This window comes from Cupressus sempervirens, chromosome 2 (genome assembly GCF_028749045.1).
Source record: "Cupressus sempervirens isolate cs-2001-9-10 chromosome 2, ASM2874904v1, whole genome shotgun sequence".
Classification (NCBI taxonomy): domain Eukaryota; kingdom Viridiplantae; phylum Streptophyta; class Pinopsida; order Cupressales; family Cupressaceae; genus Cupressus; species Cupressus sempervirens.
The window spans coordinates 232,182,722-232,209,120 of NC_143119.1; the positions used below are offsets into that span (position 1 = coordinate 232,182,722).

The following is a 26,399-nucleotide window of genomic DNA, read 5'->3' on the forward strand; positions in this document are numbered from 1 at the left end:
AAATCAGCAAGGCCGAATCAAATCATGAATCAGCCATGAATCGGAATCGAATCAGCCACAAATCAGCAAATTTAAAAAACCCTTAAAATTTTGTGAGTAACTTATTTCATAAACCCTTTATCACTGATTCAATTTACCAATTCACAAAAAATCATTTGGCTTGAATTGAATTGCCGCATCGCGTGAATCGCCACGATTCTTGGAACTATGGACTATTTCCCTTTCCTCTGATTATTCTCGGGACATTAGAACTGTCTCCATCTTTGAGTAGTATAACAGTTTCGAGGACAACATATAATTAGAGCCAATCACATAAGGTCGATAGGATAGATGAAACGACACTGTCTTCCCTTTTCGCATTTAAACCACAACTCTAAAGTTATATTTCCACTACAGAATCAGCAGGGATATGTGTTTTTAAATCCATGACACACGTTACTACTGTGTTTTTAATAACACGAACACATGCAATATCCAAGCTTTGTATCAGCAATCGCAGAGAAAATAACAGCTCCAGTTACCTCCCCAACATCCAATGCCACGATGATTAGCTTCTAGTTAACGTTGGAATAGTTAGAACTCCTCCCACAAAAACTAGGAATTTATTTATCTCAAATAAATGTCAACCGTTACATAAACTCCCTCCGAAGGTTTCATGCCTACTAATCATAGAGATACCCAAAAATTACAGAGAACATTGATTCTGGATGGTTTTGTGCACTCATTGTATCATTATTAATATCATGTCAGCTATTAATCCAACCCCACTGATAATATATTTGAAGGAAATTTATATCCTCGAGACCTCTTCGAACGCACCCCAATATAAAAGATTCAATCTTTATGCTGATAGATATGCCACCTAAAAAACAAGCATTTGCCAATTCTGACAACTCTCCAGCTTTAGGAAAGATATATTATTCCTTCTGCATAATAATTTTTTCTCCCTTTTTGCTATGCACAAGAAAACACACGATGCTACTGAACATTTGTATCTCCTTGATGCTATGGTATTCTGCACAAGAGAATCTCTTCCATGGCAAACACAATATCTCCAGAAAATTAAAATCCTCTCTATTCAGTGAACACGAAGATGGCTTGGCAGTCAAGGTTTGATATAAATTTCTTCTGCTGAAACCTACTTCAATTTTTCAATATCTTTAAAACTTTGATATACACGAATCATTATCATTATCTTCTTAGTTACAATTAACTGCAAATTTTCTCAGATATCCCTCACAAGTTGGCAGGAAGACCAACTCTGATACCACTGTAGTATCCTACTTGGATATCCTTTTCAAATTTTCCTCAAATTATTTTCGCAATCATAAACAAGAATTTACACAATGATAACCAGCAACATTAACAACAAATAATCCGCAAATACTCCAGAATTCATTATTGCATTATAAACAAGCAATACAATAACAATCCAATGAAACAAACAATGATGACAGTCGGATTGGATTAATCAGAAAGGAACCTGAAATGCAATTGTGAACTTTATTGCAAATTCACCACAGTTGATGAATCAGGGCTAAATCCCTTCTCCTGTCTTTCCATCTTATTCCTCCTTTGTCACTTTATTTGCCCACTTTATAATATTAAATTGAACCCTTTTATAAATTTGTATTATGCTCTCATAAATCAATTTTAATATTAAATGGATATGTCCTTAATTTCCTAATGTCCCCAAAAAGGGGCATCACATATCCTATGTATCACAATGTTCTATGAAGAGACAAGGACAGGATAGTCATCAGGTTTTTATTTATGAAATCATCATTCAGAGTTTATCGAGACTACAGTATGTAGAGCTCATAACGATTGTCTTGTCAAGTAAACTTAAGTAAAATGATCTACAAGAAGATACTTATCTAATATGCACAATAATGATATCTTTGATAACATATATGATATATCATCAATTATCAATGATGGCTGATTGTTTAACACTTGCGAGTACTATTTTTTACTTTAAAGTTTGATATGTATTGTGACATTTGATTTTAAGTTTTAACTAATATTTGACTATAGGTGTTATTTCTACAATCCATTAAAGTTCGAGTATCTTCTGATTTGATTGTGTATGTACTTCTAGCAACAACGTTTCGGATCACATGCTGTGATCCATCGTCAAGATATAAGAGAGTGCAAAAAATGCAAAACTGCAAGATGAGGGATAATCAAAGCCAGAAAGTATGAATGAATGAAGGAATATTTAATGACATCCATGAGACCAATGGTCTAAGAGACCAAGAGAAAACCAATTAATCAGTCTGCTGCAATCTCCATATTGACCCTTCTATGGTGGATCCACATTAAGAAAGTAGCCATTTTGTACAATCTTGCCTCTTCAAAATGTTTGTTCATGCTGTTCATGTGTAAGTTCTCATCGTATTGTCTGTGAATGTCTTCATAAGCTCACACTCTTTGATAAATGTCACTCTATTTCAACCACCCCTTTGTTGCAAAAGTTACATGTTCTCTCCTCCCACCCCTCTTTGAGAATTTTCCATCTACCCATTCCACATCTCAAATGGTGAGAGCTGGTCCTCAATTGTGCAATTAGCATTATGGCTTTTCCATTTATCGCAGGTCTGAAATAATCTTTATCATCGTGATTCCAAGTTGAGTTAAAACTCGTTGACATAATAAGTTCTTTTTCTGCCTCTCTGATTTGTCCACATGACAGCCCTAACTCTCTCTAACACCCACTTTTTTAATCTCAATGTTAAGTGTTTGGGGACTCCTCGATATTTATGTTCCATTTGTTCGACAACTTGCTATTTTGTCTCTTTCACAATTTTTCTGCAATCCAACACTTCACCAACCACCATCTTAGGCCAGCAATGCTTATCCATATTTCCCATGTTTTTTAATTAGCTTAGCAAGCAAAAACCACAGAGGCCTCAATCGGAAACATACCCGCTTCTACCAGGTGCATCTCATAAGGGCCCATAGGTTTGACCTTGAGCTACTAGTATTAATATTTGACTATTAATATAGTGGTGCATTTTGAACTTAATACTGCTGCTAATATGTGTATATTTCTGATTTTAAATACAACTGTATTGACAAACCCAACCCTCAAAAATTATTTTGACTGAACCATTGAACAAGTAACTTAGAAGTAAATAAACAAAGAAAGTTCTCTTATCATTGCAATTAAAAGCAAGAAAAAGTAACTAATTCTGAAGATTCTAGCTGCAAAAAAGGCACGCATTGCAATTATTACATGTCATGAACATCACATTTAGGACATTTCACAGAGTCAAGAAATGAATGTTATCCAATAAGCTACAAGATAAAAGAGACGTGTAATAGGATGCAATTATGTTATAGAAATGTTCACCTGTACAACCACATCTGAGGAGTCCACAACTTTGTAAAGTTCACCCCAAATACGTTTACTCTGTCCTTTTTCAAACATAGTATGTCTAACTAAATCTCTAAAACCATCTTCACCATTTGCTTCCACCTTAGTCGGACCACTTGCCTGGTTTTCAAAGTCATCTGCCCATTAAGAAATTCGTATAGATAAGAAATTTAATTATTGACAAGCTTCCAACATAAATAATTTCTGCACTTTCAATCATCTTCTATATAGTGTGATATTTTAAGTGGGCAAACTTGTCTGTATGTAGTTCAGTGATCTTGAAAATATCAGAAAACCCTATATCTATTCAAAGGGTTCCAACTTTGTCACAATTAAATCAAGCTGAAAATCAAGATCTTGAAACAATGCACTTCTACTATGCTTGTTCAAGTGAATTAGATTCACAAAGCTTGAAAATCCCAAACATGAAATTTCAAACTCGCAAGATTTCATATGGGCACCCAACTGAAAGTCAAACATGAGGCATCATGATCATTATGGTGAAGTAGAGAAGTTATTAATTTATTGGTATTCAAATAAAAATCAGTATCTTAGCATCATCATGCAATATAATATTTATCAAAAACACAAGCAGCTATATGTTACTCCTGAAACTGAAATATTTTCCGTCTTGCACTTATTTCACATAAGCTTTACAAGATACCTGGAGAAAACTGAATTATTTTTCATCTTGCATTTATTTCATGTAAGCTTTACAAGATACCTGGATATTCTCCTTGGATTTAAAACTTTTAACTCACCTTGTGATCCAGAAGCTCTTTGAGCCAGAGCTTCATAGTCATCAACCAAAAGTTTTGGGCGTTTCCTTTTCTGCTTTGGCCCAAATGTATCCTGGAAACCCTCTGTGTCCAGGAGATGTACCCTCGTTTGCTGCAAAATGAAACAATGTTAGTACTGCACTTGAAAATAATAACAAATCTCTGTATACGACTTAATCCCCATCTCCTATGTATGGAGCTCTCCAGCAAATAGGGAAAATTCCCCTGAATATCATAGTAAAACAATGTACAGAAAGAAGGTATACAAGATAACCAAGATGGATGAAGGGAAAATTCGCCTGCATATCATAGTAAAACAATGTACAGAAAGAAGGTATACAAGATAACCAAGATGGATGACAATTATCATAGTGACTAACTTAATTCATTTCACTATTTAAAAAATCAAAAACAAAAGTAAACCCATTTCTTACATTGATAAAATTCCAAAAAAGAAATGACAGACAACTTTCAAAAAAGGAAGCTAACAGTCCTATAAAGACTGCTCGTAAAATCCATTCCAATTCTCTGATGGCAAGCAAAGCTACATTAAAAGAGAAATGAAAAAACCATGGCAGGTATTATAAGACAGCAAGTTAGAGTTACACATTGTTGCATTGTGAAGCCATGAAAATAAGAGTAGAGAAAACAATAAAAAATTGCAGGTTGAGTAAAAGGTGGACAGTCCAATACACTGATAGTGATAAATATAAGAAAGTAGTGTGGCAGTGTACATGTATTATTATGGCTCTCAATTTGAAAGGCAGAACATTGTAGTAGATAAACTGATATAAATGTTATTGTTCAAGTCATGGGAAAGCGAAAAAACAGTTTGACATATATATAGTCCACTACACCCTTCTATAAGTGCTGCAGGTATCTGGCTCTCTGCTATGGCAGGGACACTTCGGACAGCATTAACTGGTCCTAGGCCCCTGTTTGTTGATTAAGGAGCAATCCACCTCAAGGGATGCCTCTGCGGAAACCTCTCCCAGGATTTTGTCTCCGCAAAAGCACCAAACTATGTTCTCTTTGCGATCCTCTTCTCCTCATTTTGAGCATGTGACTTCTCTGGTATTTATCTCTTTGTTAGAGAGATTTGGTGAGATAGAAAAAAAATATTTGTCTTGTTTCAAACCCTCAGAATTGAAGGCCACAAATAAATTGTTGTTTGTGAAGATTCCTCGAACTTGTCTGCTTGGAATTTTATCAAAATACTGTTTTAGTTGCACTGTAATACACTTTTATAACAGACATTATATGCTACAAAACTTTTAGCAAAAATAGAAATAACAGTGACAAGGAGTCATTTTCACAAAGTGTTTGGTAGCATCATCATGCGAGTCGACCAACAAAAGGAGATCCATTATTACCAAATAAATAGAGACATTAGTCAACTAGTTTACGACGGAACACCTATGAGAAATATAAACAAAATATGGAAAATTCGAGGTTGTGTAGAAAACATGCAAATTTTTAAGTACACCATAATCCACTGATGCATGTAGCTTAATTGATAATAAAGAGACTAGTGAGGAAAAGATGGAGTGGACTTGCAAACTTACCAACAGATGAACAGATAACAAGAAGCAGTAAAGTAGATGTACATTATATAGCAAGTACTCATCCCAGACTGCTCATGGAACCTGAATGGGGCAGAACATACATTGCAATTTGTTTTTCTACTTACTAACAACAGTAATTCCAATGCACAAGGTATTAACAAAAAATTCACACTGCCAATAATTCTATATGAGTATGAGGTGTCACAATGAGTTACAGCTGATTCTGAAAAACAAATTCAACCTTTTACGTGGTAAAGAAAATGGACAGTTACCTATAAATATAGGTAATCGGCTAGAATGGATGCATGTTTTTAAAAAAGAAATTGCACATTTGCTTGGAATGCCATCAATGAAGCAAACTTATACTAGTGTCCAAGAATGATGCTGCATCAAGCATCAAAAGGAATTCATAACTCCCTTATGAAAGACCAATTCTTTAGGGAAGGTCCATTCTCTACATAATTGACTATGATTCTCCTGTACAACATGAGTTCACAGTATTAAAATACCAGTGTATTACCAATGGAACATTTGTGGTTTTTAAAAAACTACTATGTGCTTACAATTTGGCTCTCATCCCTATGCAAATAACAGAATAATTGATTATGGACAGTAACTTGCCAATACTAAATGCATACAATGTCTGGCGAATGCAATTATTAATCTCAAATATGTGGTTATCTTATTACTGCCAGATCATAATGTATATATAGGAGAACAAAAATTGAAATCTTTTAGTGAGTCTCTGAATGTACTACAATTTCTCTATTTAAGTTACAGGACATCCATAAAGCATTCTAATATACTGTACGTCTCCCATTTATTTATCCAAATAATGAGGCTAACTCCATTACCTTTGCTTGAAATTGCGATGCAATGATTGCAAAAGTATCTCATGTAAAACTATTAAACATATTGATTTGTCAATAGTTTAAAACAAAGCTCAAACATCTTTTCAACCTTACCAAGCAAAAAAAGATGGACCTTCTTTTACCAAGATTCTAATTCAAAGTTCAAATATAAATAAAATTAGATTTGGATCCAGACTGATGAATTAAGGAATATAAGGGGATGTAAACAATATATTCCAATGTGCAAATTTTTAGCATTGAAAAATAAAAATGAATTAAAAATTCTCTTCATGGCCAACGAAAATAAATACCTTTTGGTGATCAGTTAACAATGACAATGGAAGCCTTCTCTCCTTCAAAATCACATTGTAAGAATTGGATAGACGACTTTGTAACTCTTCTCGAAAAATTTCAAGCTCCTTCTGATTGACAACCCTTGTATTCCCTGAAATCATAATATGGTAGAATAGAATACCAGTAATCAATAACATGTGATGAAATATAAAATGTGGAAAAAAAAACACTTTCCCAAGACGAAAAATAATTTATATTCTCCTCCATTGGTTTGCCACAATGTGACAGCAATGTTGTAAATAAAATTACTGCTACCTTGGAATATGGATTCTCTTAAAGCTAGAAAGACATTTAACATAGGACAATACTAACCCTATTGCAATCAGCATTAAAAGAGTTGTCCGTACTTCACAAACACTCCTGCGTACTAACCTAGAAATAACAAATTAATACCCATTTTTTCAAGATAATATAATCTAGAAATTTGAAATACATTTATTGCACCCTTCATTTCTAAATTATTATTCATTATTGGAATTTGGAATTTTAGCAACTCTAAGGAATCTAGCATATTGTGTTAATTCAAAAAAAGAGAAAAGAGTTCTCCCCTATTAGTGGCTACTTTTAGATGACACCGAAAATCAATAGCCCTAATTTCATAAATTGCTTGGGTTTGCTGAATTCAATTTTATCTCATGTTCATTACTCCACAATGTCACTTTCCCATAGCTAGTGCTCTACATCTTGTTGGGATTGAGATTATTGGGGGAGACTGCTAGTGTTGAGCTATTGTTAGGGAATGGGATAGTTATTGGTTATGTTTGGCATTAATTTTTGTCATTGATGTCAACATATATGTTCATCAGACAGAGTAACGATTATTGTTTAGTTTGGTGATTGGTTCGATGGTGACACGTTTTGGTTCACATGAGCTTGCAATCATTATGAATTGATACTCAGAAAGTCTAAATTCTATGTTTGTCATCGTACATGGTGGTGAGCAGTTTTGGTTGAGTTGCAAAGGTTTCAATCAAGACTATTTTCTGTTAGTATTTACTGGCGAATTGTCTTTGACAGTGGTCCAGTTTTTTTCAGGATTTCAATGGTACATATTTGTGATCTGTGATTCAGAATACTTCAAGGAGACATATGTTCTTATGTTTCTGCAGATTTTCTTGAGGATTATTTGCATCGAAGATAGTTTGATCGTTGGACAATAAAAGGGAATTTATTTCCTGGCCAACACAATCAGCAAAAGGGTTGTTTTGATTATTGACTTATCTATTGGAGTGTTAGCGTATTGATTATTATTGTAAGGGATTCTATATGTGTTGTGTGCCGAGGGGGCATGTCGCCTAGCCTGGAACCCCTGTTCTCGTCCCCATATAATACTAGTGACATGGGAACTGCTTTTCAACGTCTTGAATCAGCGCCAATTCTGTCCCTAACAAGGTAACATTTCCTTTTGCCAAAAATGCAAAGTTACCAAAACTCAGGGACAGATTTGGGTACCAGGGACAGTCAGAGGACATCCTAACCATCCTCAGTACTAAGATGAGTCCCCTAATTCCCAAAAATTTAGAAATGTCTGCTAACTTGCAAAAGTTCTTTTTTTTTGTTATGGACGGTCCCCACGTGGTCTCTATTATTGTTATGGAATCTGATCAGTCTCCAAGTGGGAGATTGATGTGATGTGGAGGTTTATTCAACGCAATTTCCCCCCAGATTATTTCTATGGGGGTTCGGGGGCAGCGCCCCAAATGCACTCCTTGTTGCAGTACAAGGTGGGGTTGAGGGGCAATAACCCCGTGGGGGTGGGGGTTTTGGGGCAGCACCCCCGAAGCTAAAAATGACTCACTAAAGTAAAAGGCATCGGCTGTTATTTCTCTATTGGATGACTTATTCAAGCCCTAATTTTGTAAGCAGCAAAAGCTTGTATAAAATAGCTTAGGGTTAGGGATTTCATAATGTATGATGAAATTGTAGCTTCTTGCGGCGGTATTGAGCTGTAAGGGATTGCGGATTGTAATCACTAGATAATAATAATATTAGACTTGTTGTTGGTAAACATAACCTAGAGATTGGGTGAACCACGTTAAATCCTTGTGTCTTGTGTTCTCTTTTGTGCGATTTATTGTTTTCTAATATTGGTTATATTTGCATGTAACTGTTATTTCTGTCCATGGTTAATCCTAGCAGTCTCAAATATAAAATGGAAAATTGTGAACCCTATTTTGGATGCTAAAAAGACTAAATCTCTTTCCTTTCTTCATTTCATTCATTTTTGGCAAGAAGAAGAAGAAAGAGTAGCCGCAAAAAAGCTACCCCTAATAGTGAGGTAGACCCTGGCTCTAATGATGATCTTGATTTAGATTCCTACAGGACAGCCATTTTTTTGGCATATATCATTTGCAGATACATTATTGATTTTGACTGTTATGGAGATATGATAATGGAGTTGAACTTCAATGTTATTGTTTAGTTTTACAGTTTTACTGTTATTTCAGTTGGACTTCTCTTTATATCATTTTGATCTCACGAAGAAACTTGGAGCCTTTAAGCAATTTTGTTATATATACGCCATATTTTTTCAATGGAAGTGTTTAAATCTTGTTAATTTGCTATGTATTCATTGTATTGAGCATCTAAAATGTCTACGGTGAATGGTTTATCAATGTTATGATATGCGTATTTGAACTCTCTCTCTCTCTCTCTCTCTCTCTCTCTCTCTCTCTCTCTCTCTATATATATATATAATTAATTAAAATTTCCCTATTTTTTAATAGTTGTCCCCTATCATCTCCAAAAATTTGGCTTTATATCATACTTGTACTGGAAACACGTCCCCGTCCCCTAAAACGTCCCCATCCCGAAACTCCATGGAACATGGCATATGTGTTCTAGGCGACACTTGGGATTGCACTGGTTTACGTAATTCATCTATGTATTAGATCTTATATTGAGCCGACCTATTGTGTGCTTGAGACTTGTATATGTATATGAATGCATTTAGAATTTGTTGTGAGTGGGTGTTACTAGAGAGATCGTGATGTTGTGAAACTGTTGATATGAATATTGGATCAGAGCTGAGATAAGATTGGTTTGAGAGGTATGAGTTGAATCTCACATTGTGCTTCAAAGGCACTGTATTGGCATAGTTGATGCTTTCGATCAGTTCATCTCAGTGGATTGTTGTCCACAGTGAATTATTCTTCACCTTTTGGGTTGTTGCCCTTATTGTATTTGGATTGTTATCCAAGCAAGGTTGGTGCCTTGCTGTAATACAGCTGTGAGATCCAGGCAAATGCCTGAATGCGTATGCATTCCCCATTATACCCTTAACAGGGTTTCATATGTGCTAATAGATCATCTTGTGGGTTTGATCCCCACCGGATTTTTTTTCCCTTTTTTGAATTTTCCTCGAGAATAAAATATTGCTATTATGTGTTATGGTGCTATTTACTTCACATTGTCATGTATGTTTAGATCTATTTGGTAGTGAATGGTCTAATACTTTATTCTGCTCGCAAGATTAACCCTTCCCTGCCCCCGGCCTCTCCCAAGCTCTGCAAGTTATTGCAATGCACAGATTTAATATATATATACAAAAAATTATCAATTCATAATTATTATGAGAGTCGGACCAACGTAGAGGATCTCTGTAAAATCAAGTTGATTTTGAGGCATTTATGCCCCTGTCCGAGTAGCAGGAGGAGGGAGAGCAAGCCAAGAACGTCAATTGATACGGCAATTATAATGTCAACTAATAAATCGATCGCAATAGCTTCATGGAAGATTAATAAAATCAAGATAAACAGAAAAAACGATAGAGAGTTATCATAGTTACCGTTACTATTAAATCGACAACTTAAAAACGAAATAATTGTTGAGACTTACCAAACCAACGACGGTCGGGCTGAATCCTTGTAGAAGGCAAGTCTTTGGACTGCAGTTCGTGATGCAGAATATGCCCTTTACTGTTACGCTTAGGACGTGTGTTGTACATGTTAAGACGCCTAACAGTAGCTGAGCTTCGCATATTTGCGTCTCCATTTCGTCTGTTATCATCCAGACTGTGCTTCGGTTTGCCCTTACCTTTGACCTTCAACTGTGGTTGTGGTTTACTCTGTGATTTACTCTTCTGTTTTGCCATTTTTGCTGTAAACCCTAAACCCTGAATTCTACACTGTACGCCCTTCTGCTGGTGTTAATGTTTTATTACGCCGAACAAACGGGTTGACACGTCCACGGTCTCTTAACAAGGAGAAATCTTTCGACTCGTCCTCTCTTTGGACGGCAAGGAATGAAAAGCGGAACAAATGATCAAGAAGACAATGGGGTGGGTTCTTCATAAAGTAACCCTAATCTTCGCGACTGTGTTTTGTAATTCATTTAAAACTATTTGTCTATATTTATATATATAGCTTATATATATTTATTCAGATAATATCTATATTAAACACGTCGATCGATATCTTTTTGAGGTGCTTATAGTAGTTGAAGGGTTAAAATGGATAATTAGAGTTGTCAGCCACAAGTATTTAATTTCAAACTGCAGTTTTCAGCCTAATTAATATATCTCTAACTGTAGTTGTTAGCAAGTATTTATTTCCGAAGAAAGATCATTGGAAACTGTCAAACATTAGTTGGTACTTATCGGAGAACAAGATCAATGGAAAAATAAAATTGTAGTTGGTATTTATCGCTAAAGAAAGTCATTAGAAACTGTCAAACTGTAGTTGGTATTTATTACAAAATCAATGCAAAAGTCAAACTACAGTTGTCATCAACAAATATTTATTATTGAATAACCATTGTATTTATCGCACAAAGATGAATTGAAAAGTCAAATTGCGTCAAAATGCAGTTATCACCAGCAAGTATTTATGACTGAATAAACATGGACACGGATTTTTTCATGACCATTCTTCCATTATAAGACGTCTATCAGCATAATTATATATTAAATTTTATAATAGAAGTATTATATGTTTATTGGTTTCTTTACTACTTTTCAAATAGTTTGTTGAATCATAACATTTTATTTTCGACCAACTTTTCCTAAGTATATGGTTTGAATTTCTATTAATTTTTTATAATCTATAAGGAATTATTTATTTAGAATGTAGTTTATCTACTATTCAAATATTTGTCCAATCGTAACATTTTATTTTCTAGCAACGTTTTGTAAGTATATGAATTTCTATTAATTTTTTATAATCTTTATCTTGATGTTATTGATTGATGTCTACTATATTAAGTGTGTGAGACTTTTGTTGATATTTTTATTATTATTTTTAAAATTTTCTTCATTTTACTATTCCTAAAATGACAACTGATACAAAAATAAAAAATGTATCAATCGGTTAGTTTTTTAAATTTTTTATATATTAAATTGACATTGATAAAGAGCTATCAGCTAGTCTTATTTGCTTTTAGCATTCAATTGTCATTAATAGCAAGCTAATTCTTTTATTGATCATTCTTGGTGTTTTCTTTTATCAAACTTAGTGCACAGTCAATCTTCCTTTCAAGTTAAATGTAATTTTATTTGTGTGATCTTTATTATAATAATTATTGAGATTTTTTGTGACTTTATTATTCCCTATTTTCACAGGTTTTGTTGTGATTTTTTATTTTATTTTATTTGTATATGATATTTGAAAATCTTAACTTTGATTCTTTACAAAAGGATTTTCTTATAATTCTATTTTATATTTTTGACATTCATTTATTTTTATTTTCAATTCGTTAATGTAGATTTTGTTCTAGGCAAGAGCCTACAACACAACGGTAACTTGCGAGCCTCTCATGTGGGAGGTCTTGGGTTCAAATTCGCTTAAAACATAAAAATAATTAATTGCAACAAATAATAATAATTAATCTAGGATTCAATCGTTTACCCATCCCAAAAAAAAAATGTAGATTTTGTTCTTATAGTTTTTTCACATAAAAAATTTAACGACTTAATTTACATATGTGTTCATAGAATATATGGTTATTTTATTGACATTGAGAAGATTTATTAAAACATCTTGTTCATTTGTTATAAAATAGGCCAATCTTTTCATGACTAGTATTTTAAATTTTTTAAAATAAACACATTATGAAACATTCGTAGATTTGTTCAAAGTTTAGAACCCTCTTCCAAGCAAATGAAAAATTAAAACTTCTCAAAATTTAGCATTCCAGACCTCACATAATTATTCCATATATTGACTTCTTACTACCAAGTCAAATACCATAGCTCTGTAATGGCAGGAACTAGACACTATGTGTCCTTGTTAATGTATATTTTCATGTGCATGTTTAAATATGTGCCATAAAATTATATTGAGTATTTAATAAGGTTTGACATATATAAATTATTATATTAGCAATTGCACCAAAATAAAGTGCAATAGTTACGTCGATAAGAAGATATACTTTCACAAAATATATGGGAATGAGAGGAAAATTGAGAGATTACATGCATCGATATAGCTAATATCTTTTTAAATTAATGGTATTTGTTGGCGCTCAAAATTGTAGCTCGAATTTTGAACACTGTTGAAAAAATTGAGCCCTATAAATGCTTTTAGTGCCTATGTACCTGACTGTCATTTTGAGGCCTAAGAGGTGTTTAATGCTCCTAGCATCTTTCATTTAGTGCGTCTACCTATTCCATAGTGATAAGTTGACATTTCGAGCCATTTCGTGAAGTCCCGTTTCAAGCATATTTCAAATCTGCATTTTCACCAAGTGTCAGACGGCAATAGGAGGCCTTGTTTCTAAGTGAATATCTCGCACCCAAAAATGTTTTATGACTTTCCACTTTGGGAGTGTCTAGTGTCCATACCCGAGAACCTATGTTTCAGATTTTGAGTCTTTTCGAGTTCATTTGATTAGGTTTTGAATCCCTCAAAGTTGGTTAGTTACTGATTTCATGCTTTTGCAATTAATTCTGAATTTTGGGAAGCCCTGTTTGACGTGCTATAACTTTTGACCAGTTGACCCAAATGCTAAATTCCTTTTGCATTGCATTGTAGATGTCAGAGACTTGTTATGTTTCAAGTTTTAGCTTATGACGAATCCATTTGATCAGTTTTCAAATGCAATCCCAAATGCAATTTCTATCTTTTACTGGTGTCAGCATTTGCAAATTTGTCAAGACTCATGTTCGAGATGTTATAACTTGAGATCTGTGATTGTCTAGATCAAATGGATTGTACCACTGTGTTGTCTTATGAAAATACTCCAAGTGTGTCAATTTTTAAGTCTTGACAAATCCATATGCACACTTTTTCAGGTCCATTCCATTTGCAAAAATCGCTTTCTGTCATTGTTCCCAGTTTGCAAAATCCAAGTAGCCCACTTTGACTGATTGCCATTTGCGTCCTGTTATTCGTCATAAGCCCAAATCGCATATTCATACTCACCTCATGACAGAGATTTAAAGCCCCAATTTTTGTTTCCCCATGTGCCAGTTTACCCAATTTTCCAGGCCAAATCCAAACCCAGTTTATGGTTCTGACATGTTTTTGTGTAGGTAATTCTAAAGGGGCGACTTTGATGGTCAATATATTTTGACCCCGAATTCGTCATGAGATGAGATTCCACAGGATGCAAGTGTGTAGAATAGAGATTTAGTGTGCCAGCTTTCAGAGCTTCATTAGAGGTCCGGGTCAGTTTTTAAAGGCAGTCAATAGACCTCCTGGCATGAAATTCATAGTTTAACAAGAAGTGGTAAAATGAGTTTCGAATTGATTGTTCAGCAATCGAATTTGATGTGAATCAGTATCAGGTCACCAGTGGACTAGTTTGATGGTTTAGTTGTTTGAAAACAAAAAAAAATTAGCCGGACCCACTTTGGGGCCCAGCTGATTCCATCAGAGTAACATTGATAGCATAGATGTGACCCTTGCAAGTTCTTCAAGATACTTGGTTGGTGGAAGTGTTTTATTTTGTCCACGACTTGCATCTTTTAGATGCGTATCAATTTTTGTGGAGGTAGCTTGTGAAGAGATGGAGTGGCTACCATTCTATCCAGAAAGGTCAGTAATGGAAAGGGAAGCTTTGCAAATACAGGGAAGCGACTTCCCCTCAAGATTGGTGCCAAAATTGAGGATATAAATCTTTTGATAAGGAGTTGCGGAATGTTGATGAGGTCCTGAACAAATTAGAAGGATTATTTAAAGGAATCCATCTTTGTTTCTATAATTCTGATAAAGAGCACTTAGAAGTTGCTTGCACAGATCTATAAAGCCATTTCAAATGAAGAAAAGAAGCATCCAATTTACGAACAAAAGGAAATCAGTGTGCATATAAAACCATCCACGAAAAATATCAAGGGGACTAAGTTTTACGCAAGCAGCAGTTAAGAAAAGAACAAAGTGCCAGTTGGAAGGAGAATCCAGCGCAATCCAGTACAATAAGGACAGATTTTAAAAGAACATGAGTAGTTAACGTGAGTTAGAAGGTAAGCCATATTAAATGGCAGCAATCAAGTTGTTAGCAGTAGAACTCCATGCAATTTAAAAGCTCCCATGTAGTCAACGCATGCTAAAGGAGAAACACGCAGCCATATGCACAAGGAAGCATTCATAAGCCACACCCAAGCATGGAGATGACAGTGTTTAAAACGCAGACCATGGAGGAAATCTGCATCAATAGCAAGAAGCCATGTCCAAGGCAGAACAACAATTCAAAGAGGGAGCCTCATGTAAAGAAAGAAGTCGATGAAGCCAAGAATCTCACAAGTGGAAGGGCACAACCCACGTGAGAAGAAACAAGAGAAGGCGCAACATGTTTTATGAAAAAGGGCACAGGGGATTTTAGAGGAAGTCGTAGGCAAAAAGTTAGAGCCCACGTTTTGAGCAAAAGCTACAGACTGAAGGAGGCCATCACAGCATGGAGATGGAGCACCTTTAGTGGCATCATGAAAGAACAAGACAATCAGAAGAGGAGTCGCAGATTTACCAAGCAGAGGCTATTTTAAAACCATATATCCCACATGTAGCGGGTCAGAAAACTATTAGTGTTTAAATACACTCTTACACAATGTGCTTAGTATCTAATGAGAAAGGCTTTTGAAAAGCCACGTCCTTGTGTATGGGGCTCGTAGGTCAAAGCCCAAACATTTTGACTTGCCACACATAAGAGCGTGAACCCAAGCTCGCATGTGAGCGTAAGATGATTTGAAAACATCTACAGGGTTACGCTCAAGCGTATGAGCGAGAAGAGTTTTAAAAAGTCTTACATTTCTCTGGTTGCCTGTATGATCGAGATGTAGATGATAGATGTATTACACCCATACCAGATGAGGCCCACCATATGGGCGTGAATCAAATTTTCAAGCTCTTTGGTGCTACGTTCGGGCTGTGACAGCGTAATAGGAAAGCTTTGAGCGTATGGTCGGGAAGCAATATTTGAGGGACTTCTGGTGCTACGGGATGAAATATTAATTTAAAGAAATATAGCCCCTGTAAGAACGTAAAGCAATCTTCAGACATCTCTGGTGGTACGTGCTCATAAAGGCGTGAAGGGATTTAAAAGCATGAGAACGTAAGGTTAATTTTAAAAGCCTTCGCTCTTACGAAAATTGAAAGCATAGAGGCAGAAATGGAGGAGTAAAGGGGTCTCGGGGTTACAGGATGCTAAAATATTAATAAAATATTCATTCCCCATATGAACGTAATGAGAGATGGAGATGAGGATTAAGAAAATTAATTAATATTAATTAATTAAAATGTCTCAAATGTTGTGAGCTTATCAGGTCTTGACATGTGGCGTCACAAGATTGAAGGGGAAAATCAAATTCAAAATAAAAATTCAGATGCTCCAAACGCACAAATGAAAAATTCAAGTATTTTGAATTGCTATATAGTTTAGACTATATGATTTTTTAAATTTTTGAATTTTAATGCCAGGCCACAGTCCAGACCTGATTTTTCAAATGGCCATAACAGGGGCTTTTTTGTCCAAAATATGCCTTATCATATACCATCGGAACCGAGAGAAACTGAATTTTTCATATTTGAAGTTAGATTGTGCACAGGTTTTTACTGGTTCAGTCTATAGGTAGATTTGCAATTTCTAAGGCATTCTCAGTGCAATGGGATTAATTCATCATGAAGCATCAGAGTTTGTTACAGAGCAGTTTTGAAGGTTTAGTAAAGTCTAGATGTGAAGAAAATCAGTTCTAGAGTGTTTCCTTGGCTTTTAGAAGTCATTTTTTAAACTGATTTTCATTTTACTGTGAGTAAAAATCAGGAATCAAATCAGTTCTTTATTCAATCATACATTTTAGATATTTGATGCTTTTGGAACCATAACTGATTGAAGATTTGATTCAGCAGTTGAGGGGAAAGATTAAGAGAGTTGTTTTTAACCTGTTGAGAAGGTTTTCCAGTTGGACAAATGTCATGTTTTGGTCAAATTTGGGATTTCTTCTCCTGTATCTTTCTTTCTCTCATCTTTTGTAAGGGTTCTAGTTTTTTCACTGTGAGACCATTGTTGGTAGGAAATTTTCAGTCATTCTGTGAGACCATTTTCTTTGGATCTAGAACTGTGATTCCACCTTCATTCTTCAGCAAAATTTCTCTTGTATGAACATCACTAAGAAGGATAATATAGAGAGTTTAGATGTGTTAGGTGTTTTCATGCTTTCATTTCATGCATATGGTTGTATTGTTTCAAGGAAATTAATACAAAGAATAACATAATTTCATAAGTTTCATCTTGAATCTTGTATCATTTATCAGTGAGCTTCAATGTTTTATGGTCTTTGAACAAAGAGCCTAGATCGTAGTTGCAATCCCTTAAGGTTGTATGTTATTTCATTGTTGCTTATAACTCAAGTAGTTATGTAAATGCTTTAGGGAAATCAACAGGGTTGTAAGTTTACTGATGGGGATATCATGTAAGAATGAGCTTCAGATTGAGCATTGATGTCTATTTACAAGTTGAATCGATAGATCGTATATCTGAATATATAAATAAATATCAGATATCCATATGTATGCATTTGATTTGTGGATTAGCCCAATGGATTAGGCACTGGTCAGTTACAGGAACATTAGGTCTTATTACTACATATCTAAGGATTTGTTGAAAATCAACATTATTAATCAAAAGTGTTTTCACCTTTCATGTTGAAGGACCTAAATGTTTAACCCTCACTCAGCTTATGAGATTCATAGCTTTGCATTTAGCTATTGTAGGTCTATGTCATTTCATAACTCTTTAGGAGAAAAAAGGGTAAAATCTACTTAATAGATTTAGGGATATGTTTTTGCACTGGTACGGTATCAATTGAATCTAAGGTCTACCCGCCTAGGTTTAGTAGAGCCTAAACTAGAAGAAGGGTCATGCCTTATAGTTGGCCCAGTGTCTAAAATAGCATGTTGAAAATGGGAGTTAGCTACCCCTAGATGTGTTATATTCTCATTGGGATAATTGAAAACCTTCCAGCGTTTTCAAACACCAACAATATTTACCTTAAGGATAGAAAGCATAAGAGAAAAATATTTTTATATTGTCATCTAAGGCACAAGAGAGTTCATGCTCCAACATGTGTGTTGGATTTTCAAAAATTGGTGCATTGTAGAGCAAAATAAGACCATATAAATAAGTACCTCTATGTTGTCATTCATATCTATACTAATAGTATCTTGGGTTGAGGAATTTTTAAATAAATTCCTCATGAAAGATTGTGAATCATTCATTTACACATAATAATGTGATATGTGGAGTGTCAATGATTGTCTCCAAGCATAATGTGAATGGATTCTTCTAGTGTCTAGTGAGAAGAGAGAAGCCAAAAAACTATATGAGAGCAATAGATATGGTAATCTTGCCTACCAACAGAAATCTCACCACAATCTCTTTCAAAAATATATCAATCACCCAAAATCTATTATAATTGGATATGAGTAAAAATGGTGTTTTCGACCAAGCTTTGAGCCTTATCAAATAAATGCCCTATTCAGATGCGGTCTCCTAAAGGGTATGCACAAAATGGGTTCTTTGAGAAGGTTGTGTAGGCATTTAAGCTTGGTTTAAAGCTAGACGTCGTGACATTTGGCTACATCCTCCCAGCCTATGTTGAAAGGAGATCTTTGAAACAATGTATGAATATCCATCATAGTATAACATGGAGTGGACATATATAGATACAACTTACATGGGTCAATTATCAGATGATAAATGAACAAAATATGGAAGATAGACAAATTGTGTTAGGAGATCGTTAGAATGGGAAACACAATAGTCACTTCTATTTGACTTGAGTCTTCATATTTTTTATATTGTTGATGTTTATGATTATAAATGACATACTATATTTGCTTACATTGTATTTTAAACAACAAATATTAATAATATATTGCCTTGCTTGAAAGCAGACATTACTTTTTTGATGAACCATACTATGTTGCCTCTTTTTTGAATCTTTATTTTGTGTTTCTTAATTTCATTGATTTGGTGTCAATTTATTGTATCTGAATCCAAGCGTATGATATGGGATGTCCCTTGGTGTAGACAAATCATCTAGAAAAGATTATAACATTCAAAAAATAATATTATAGACTCAAACTTTCCAAAACAATTCCAATTATCATGCCAAACTAAGAGCTTTAAAATCTTTGTAAGCCTTCTTTGGAATATTTGAGATATATTTCTTACAAATTGCATCATGTGGTTGTTATATTCATTTTAATCGAGAAAGAATATACTTTGGATCTCAAAGTTGATTTCCTTTTGTTTGTACTTGAATTTGTATTACTGCTCATAGTCTTCTTTCATGTTGGTGAAGGTCTATATCATGTGTGAGATAAATACCAAGGCATTTAATGCCTGAATAGCTCCATATGTTGTTATTCACTTAGTTTTTATTCAAACAACTTAAACATCACACATTAAGGCTTGATTTCTGGACTAAAAGTATGGTCATTTTTATTGTCCACTTCAGTTGTACGAAATTTTTCCCTTATTTTTATTTCTAACTTCTCTTATATATTTTTCATTTTAGTTTTCTATTTTATACTATCCCTTTAAACTATAAGAAATTCTATATGGACAATCTTGTGATTTTTCTTTTGCTTTTTCTATACTGATCAAAGTCGAATTACATAAAAAGATGGTAGTCCAAGAAAGAAGGTTGTAAATGTAAAAACAAAATTAGTAGGAATAATTTAATGGAAGCACAAGGTTTACAAGTTGATCTATTTAGACGTAAAAAAATGTAATCATAGACAAACTCAAATTCATCACTAAAAATATTATTTAAATCTCAAAATGCATCTACGATGCCTTAAGTTTTATTTCATTTTTAACCCTAACCCTAACCATTATTGATCTCCTTAATTAATGATTGATGTGAGAAAGAGGAAAATGTTAAAATGTGTGATGTTATGCTTTGCACACCCATCTACATCATTGGAGGAATCTCCCTTTTCAACTTTTTCATTGACATAGTCTAGGGAAAACAAGCTAGTTGTCACCCATGTATGCAATATTACCACATCCAACCTCCCAATTACCACTACCTTTCCCCTCAATTACCACTCATAAAAAACCCAAAAAATGATCACATGTGTACTAATAATCGATCACACATGTACTAATAGTTGATCATTTTTTAATTTTCTTGGTTGTTGATTGGTCTATTTGTGCAAAAAGCACCTTGTTTTGGCTGAGTGACTATTGGGGGGTTTTAGTGGCAACTTTTGGGCAAACATTTTAAAATGGCACTTTTAGACCACCTCGCACTCGATGAGTTTTACAAAGAGCTCTGTAAATGTGGGAAACATGAAAGGTTAGCCTTAAGCTCTTCACTCACCTGCGGAGGTTCACCAAAAAAATAGGCAAATTTTGACATACGCATTAGGAACTATAGGTGCACGAAGTTAGCTTGGGCGACTATTGGGTCATTCCCCTACTGGATATACATTGAGAGAGATAATCTTTTAGACCACCTCACACTCGACGAGTTCTACAGAGAGCTCCATAAATGTGGGAAACATGAAAGGTTAGCCTTAAGCTCTTCACTCACCTACAGAGGTTCACCAAAAAAAAGGCAAATTTTGACATATGCATTAGGAACTGTAGGTGCACGAAGTTAGCCTGGGCGACTATTGGGTCATTCCCCTACTAGATATACATTGAGAGAGATAATCTTAGCTCCACTAATCGCCTCCCTTCATGACAGATCTTTGAAAGGGTTTGAAACCTCTGAAACCTCTACAAACACAAATAAGATTTAAATAAAATTAAATTAAATGAATAGCTAAATGAAATGCAATGCAAGCAAGGTAGTTTAAAATGATTGTGATAGCTATTAACTTCAAATATGACTTCTTCTCAATCTACACTATTTACCTATACCATTAGTGCTTGCTAAAGATTTATGTTTATGTAATTCATTGGCAAGATTCAAAGACTTCAAATGAGAAGCATCGTGTCATAAATCCAACTCAGTCTTTTACTTAAGAAGTAATTAAAAGGCTAGGACACAAAACTATTTCTCTGTTTTGGGTTTCTATTTTTTGATCTTTTGTAAAGTATTTCTATATGGCATGGAAAATGTAAGACTAAACTCTTATTTCGTTTGTTTTATCGAATGATTGATGTTTGGACATCTTGACTTTAAAAAACTCTAATTTTTTCTAGATTTCTTTCATATTTTTTTTTTGGGCTCAACGACCATAATTTGTCATCTGCATATTTAAGTTTAGCTTATTCCATTGCATGTAATGGCTCTGAATACTCTTGTTTAGGTGTGAGTGCAAGGAAGTGGAGGTTAAAGGCATTTGTTAGTCCCTGCCTTTAAAGGTAGAGACTAATGCTTTTATCTCACCGATAGACAATTAGTTTGGCCTTGGGATTCGTGTTGATAAAAATGTAAACAATGTATTCTATAATTTGTAGTCTCTCAAATTTTTAACTTTCATTTTCATTATTTTTCCTGATTTTTCCATTAGCAAAGTCTAATTTTGGTTAGGGTTTAATATTTTCCTGTCAATAAATTATTAGAAAAGTTTGTTGCCAATGGGAGAACGACATTAAAAATATTAAAACATTTTGTAATGTATAGAAAGGACATTACCAAAAATAGGGTTAGGTGTTGTTATTATTATTAAAATTGCATAGGACATGACATGCACACACTACTTATTATTCACTTTAAATGTTTCTCAATGCTAGTTGGCAAATGCATTCCAGTTGGCATTGGTTTGTGTTTGTGTGCACAAATGAAGTGTTATTTAATAAGGAGATCGCATGTTTTGTTTTTCATGGGCAGTATTCACATAACATAGTTCAGCTAGGTCACATGTTTTGTTTTTTTTAGCTTTAGTATTCACATAACATAATTCAACTTTGCAGATTGGTCAAGCAAAAGGCTTAGCTTTGTGACTTACCAGATCAAATTGTCATGCTAAGGAGAAATTATAAGTATATTGCCAAACATTATTATTTTTCTATTGTTTCTTCTTTTTGTTATCTTTAATCTTGTTCAAATTAGGTTTGTTGCAAATACCAAACAATTGTTTGAAGGTTTCCTGACATATGAAGCAATTGTTTCAAATTCTTATTTTTGTAGACGTCTTGGCATTTCTTATGCCTCCATATTTCTTATTTTTCCAAAAGACTCGAGCACAGTCTTTTAACCTTTCATATTTGAGTTTTGCTTTGGAATGGTTTGTGCTTAGTTAAACACACACACCCATTTAGTCATCTTCATACATTCATTTAGTATATCCTCTAACCCTAACCCATATGTCATATATTTATTTAGTATATCCCCTCACCCTAAGCCACACCTATTTTTCTACATATAGTAATGTCATATTGATTCCTGAATTAGTTTCATTTGATTGCTTGAGCTTTGTTGTGACTATGTTGGTGAGAACAACTTTCCCAATTGAAAGTAGGAACCCTACTTTCATGACGTTTTCTTCCAATTTTGTTACATATATATTGAATGCGGTAAATTCATTCTTTATATCTTTTGGCAACAAATTTGTAGGGTTTTTTCAATCTAAGAGTTTTAAGTTTGACTTTTGTTAGGCACCCTTTCCCTATCTCTATTCGTTCACCACATTTTTTATCAATTTTAATTACAGTATAAAATTTTTGACAATCCACAATGTGATAAGTAGGAGATGATTTCCATAGCTAGTCAAATTGTGATGTGAATATCAGGATTTAACTGTGTGATTTTGAGTCAAACTCGATGACCCATGTTTCATGAGTAGTGATTCAACATGAATCCATCTCTCATGAGAATAAATGGAACACTTAGCACTCATTGGATCTAGGTGATGCTCACAGGGGTGAAGCATCGGGACTTCCCGAGAGGTCACCCATCCTAGTACTACTCCAACCTGAGCGCGCTTAACTACGGAGTTTCCTCCATAGTTAAACCCAAAGGTTGCAATCCCATTTGCAAAACATCACAGTTAAATCCTGATATTCACATCACAATCCACAATGTGTAGACTCACATAATTTCAAGTAAATTATCTAGGACATGATATTAATAATGTACGAACATGTATACTTTTTCAAGAAGTTGGAAAACTTAGGTGACTATGTTTTCATTTTCTTCATGCCAAGTTTTCACTTTAGATTTGTATCTTCTTTTCGAAATATTATAATTGTTTCTATGTTTGCCAATAAATTTGACTCGAACGTATGGATCACAAACTTGGTATTTTATGCTTATCTCATTAAAGGTTTAAAAGAATCTCAAATAAATAACTGCATTTAAATTCTATACTTTTTGAATTGTACTCTCTCAATATAGATAATTTTTCTTTTGAAACATTTTTGAGTATTTATACATGACAATTTAAAAAAACATTATTGCACAATTAGTGTCAGAATGGAATTAAGAAATTCTTGACTGGTTTAATTTAAGTAATTCTTTGTACAGTGTAGGAGATGACTTTTGAAGAATTTAAATATGAAGCTTTGCTTTCATCCTTTCCATTAAACTTGAAACTTATCTTTTTGGGTGTACATATTGGTTTGTTCCCCTAAATTCTCTTTGAAGCGCATATAGCCAAACATGTTGAGGAGAAGGCAATTATGGTTTCCAAACCAATATTTCAATCTAGAAATAGAACTGTATGGGCTCTTCAAGCTGATTTTCTCAACAATTTGTTGGGATTAAAGATAGAGTAACTGAGAGGGGGGGGGGGGGCTGAATCAGTTACTAACAAAAACCATAGATCCCTTAGATGTCTTAAAGATCTAGTTACTGCTGATACTCGGTAAACAAATGATGTAACTTGGTAAATTAAACTATTACTTATTTTTCAAGCATTCATGCATGTAAGTAAAAATAAAATGAACACAAGAGACACCAGATTTAACGTGGAAACCCAATATGGGAAAAACCACCAAGTAACTAGTCATCAATTTTTCACTCTTCTAAAGTGAGCCCTATTAGGAGACAACCCTGTTAAAGGTTACAATACACACTGTTAGGTGTGACCCTATTAGAGGATTTAATCACCCTGTTAGGAGTGGCGTTGCTAGAGGTCTTTAAAACAATTCAACTGAATTGTCATCTTGTTAGAGGATTTACAAGATGGTTGTTAAACCAACTCTGTTAAGAGATTTGAAATCACTGCTATAATGGTTAGAAAGCAACAATGAATTGACCTGAACAAGATGCAACTAAATTTGTTGGCTACAGGTCTCTGTTCAGCATCATTAGATCCTCCTTGATCATATATGACTCTGCTACTCCTCAATGATCTTTGGTTATCCTTCAAATTCGCTTCCACAATAATCAGTCTTCATATCACATTAATTCCACACACTTCCACACACTTAGAATTTACAACTTGACCTCTTACTTATACCATTCAGATTGTCAAGTCGGCCAATTTACATATTACATTTACTAATAAACCATACATCAGTCGGCTACATATATTACCCTAAACAAATAAACATTATTTCATAAAACAATGAAATCCTTTACTGGTTGACCCTGTTCGGTAAATACTGCTTCCAAAAATTTGCTGAGTTAACCTTCTTGACTTGTTTAATATTGCAATATCTGTAAAATCCTTTGGCTGCCGAGTTTACTCAGTAAGAACTGAATTCCTTCATGAGAGCTCAGTAAGAATTGCTTCTGCCACATTCCCTTTGATGACCGAGTGAGCTTGGTAAGAATTGTTTCTGCCACATTTCCTTTGATGACCGAGTGAGCTCGATAAGAACTGTCTATTGCCTTGTTGACCTTTTAAGCTCGGTAGACACTATCATTTGCCTTGCTAACCTTATGAGCTCGGTAGACACTATTGTCCTTTGCCTTGCTGACCTTCTGAGCTCAGTAGACACTGTCCTTTGCCTTGCTGACCTTTTGAGCTCGGTAGAAACTGTTCTTTGCCTTGCTGACCTTCTGAGCTTGGTAGACACTGTCCTTTGCCTTGCTGACCTTCTAAGCTTGGTAGACACTGTCCGATGACTAATATGACATTTGTGTGACATCAAAGGCAACACACAATTTGAACAATTGTATCCAACAATCTCCCTCTTTGTCATTGATGGCAACACAACATGTCATAGCATGATGAAATTTGAAAACAAGTCTTTTAATGACATAATACTTCACTTTCTTTTTCAAATACAGCAAACTCCCTCTTTCATAATAATCTCTCCTTTTTACAAAACTCTTATTATTTTGCAAGCAAATTTCAGAAAGGTATGACAATATACTCTCCCTCTTTGACAACACATGCCAAAGACAACTCAAAACAACTGAATAGCATTGTACCTGATGTACTAATTCATATGCAATGTCTTCATTAGTTTGTTGCATCAATTGATAGATCTTCAATTCTGTTCATGTTGATGCATCACTAAAACTATATTTTAGTGAGCTTCAGATAGGGGAATGACCCCTAACTTACCTCTTAGATACAAGAATGCATCCTTAGGTAAAGGCTTTGTGAATATGTCAGCAATTTGTTCCTTTGTATGGACATATTCCAATCTTATTTCCTTATCTTGCACCAATTCTCTAATAAAGTGATACTTTATGGCAATATGCTTGGTTTTTGAATGCATCACTGGATTCTTGGAGATGTTAATTGCACTTGTGTTATCACAAAACATAACAACAGGTTCTTTGATTTCTTGCTTCATACCTTCCAATAATTGTTTAAACCACACAATGTTTGAGCAATTTACTGCTGCTGCAACATATTTAGCCTCTGCTATGGATTGAGATGTACAATTCTGCTTTTTGCTTATCCAAGAAACCAACCTTTTTCCAAGAAAGAAAGCTCCTCCACTTGTACTCTTTCTGTCATCAATATTTCCTACCCAATCTGCATTAGTGAACACCTTTAAATCCATATTTCTTCCAAGTTTATACCATAATCCATAATCTTTAGTTCCTTTTAAGTATCTCATAATCCTTTTGATTGCCATCATGTGATTTTCTTTTAGTTTTGTTGAGAATCTTGCTACAATTTCTACTGCAAGGGCAATGTCTAGTCTTGTGTGCACTACATATTGCAACTTTCCAATC

The 26,399-nt window shown here is 34.4% G+C and overlaps 1 protein-coding gene across 1 annotated transcript in view; it reads right to left on the reverse strand.

Moving 5' to 3' along the window:
- The window catches only part of ATNUG2 (GTP-binding family protein), a 43,521-nt gene extending 32,329 nt beyond the window's left edge, over nucleotides 1–11,192 (reverse strand). The window contains exons 1-4 of the mRNA XM_089813299.1: nucleotides 10,766–11,192; nucleotides 6,886–7,019; nucleotides 4,141–4,270; nucleotides 3,356–3,516 (exon numbers count right to left, since the gene is read on the reverse strand). Of these exons, the coding sequence (XP_089669425.1) occupies nucleotides 3,356–3,516; nucleotides 4,141–4,270; nucleotides 6,886–7,019; nucleotides 10,766–11,021 (681 nt within the window). The 5' untranslated portion in view covers nucleotides 11,022–11,192. The remainder of the gene's footprint in view (nucleotides 1–3,355; nucleotides 3,517–4,140; nucleotides 4,271–6,885; nucleotides 7,020–10,765) is intronic.
- Nucleotides 11,193–26,399: the final 15,207 nt, after the last annotated feature.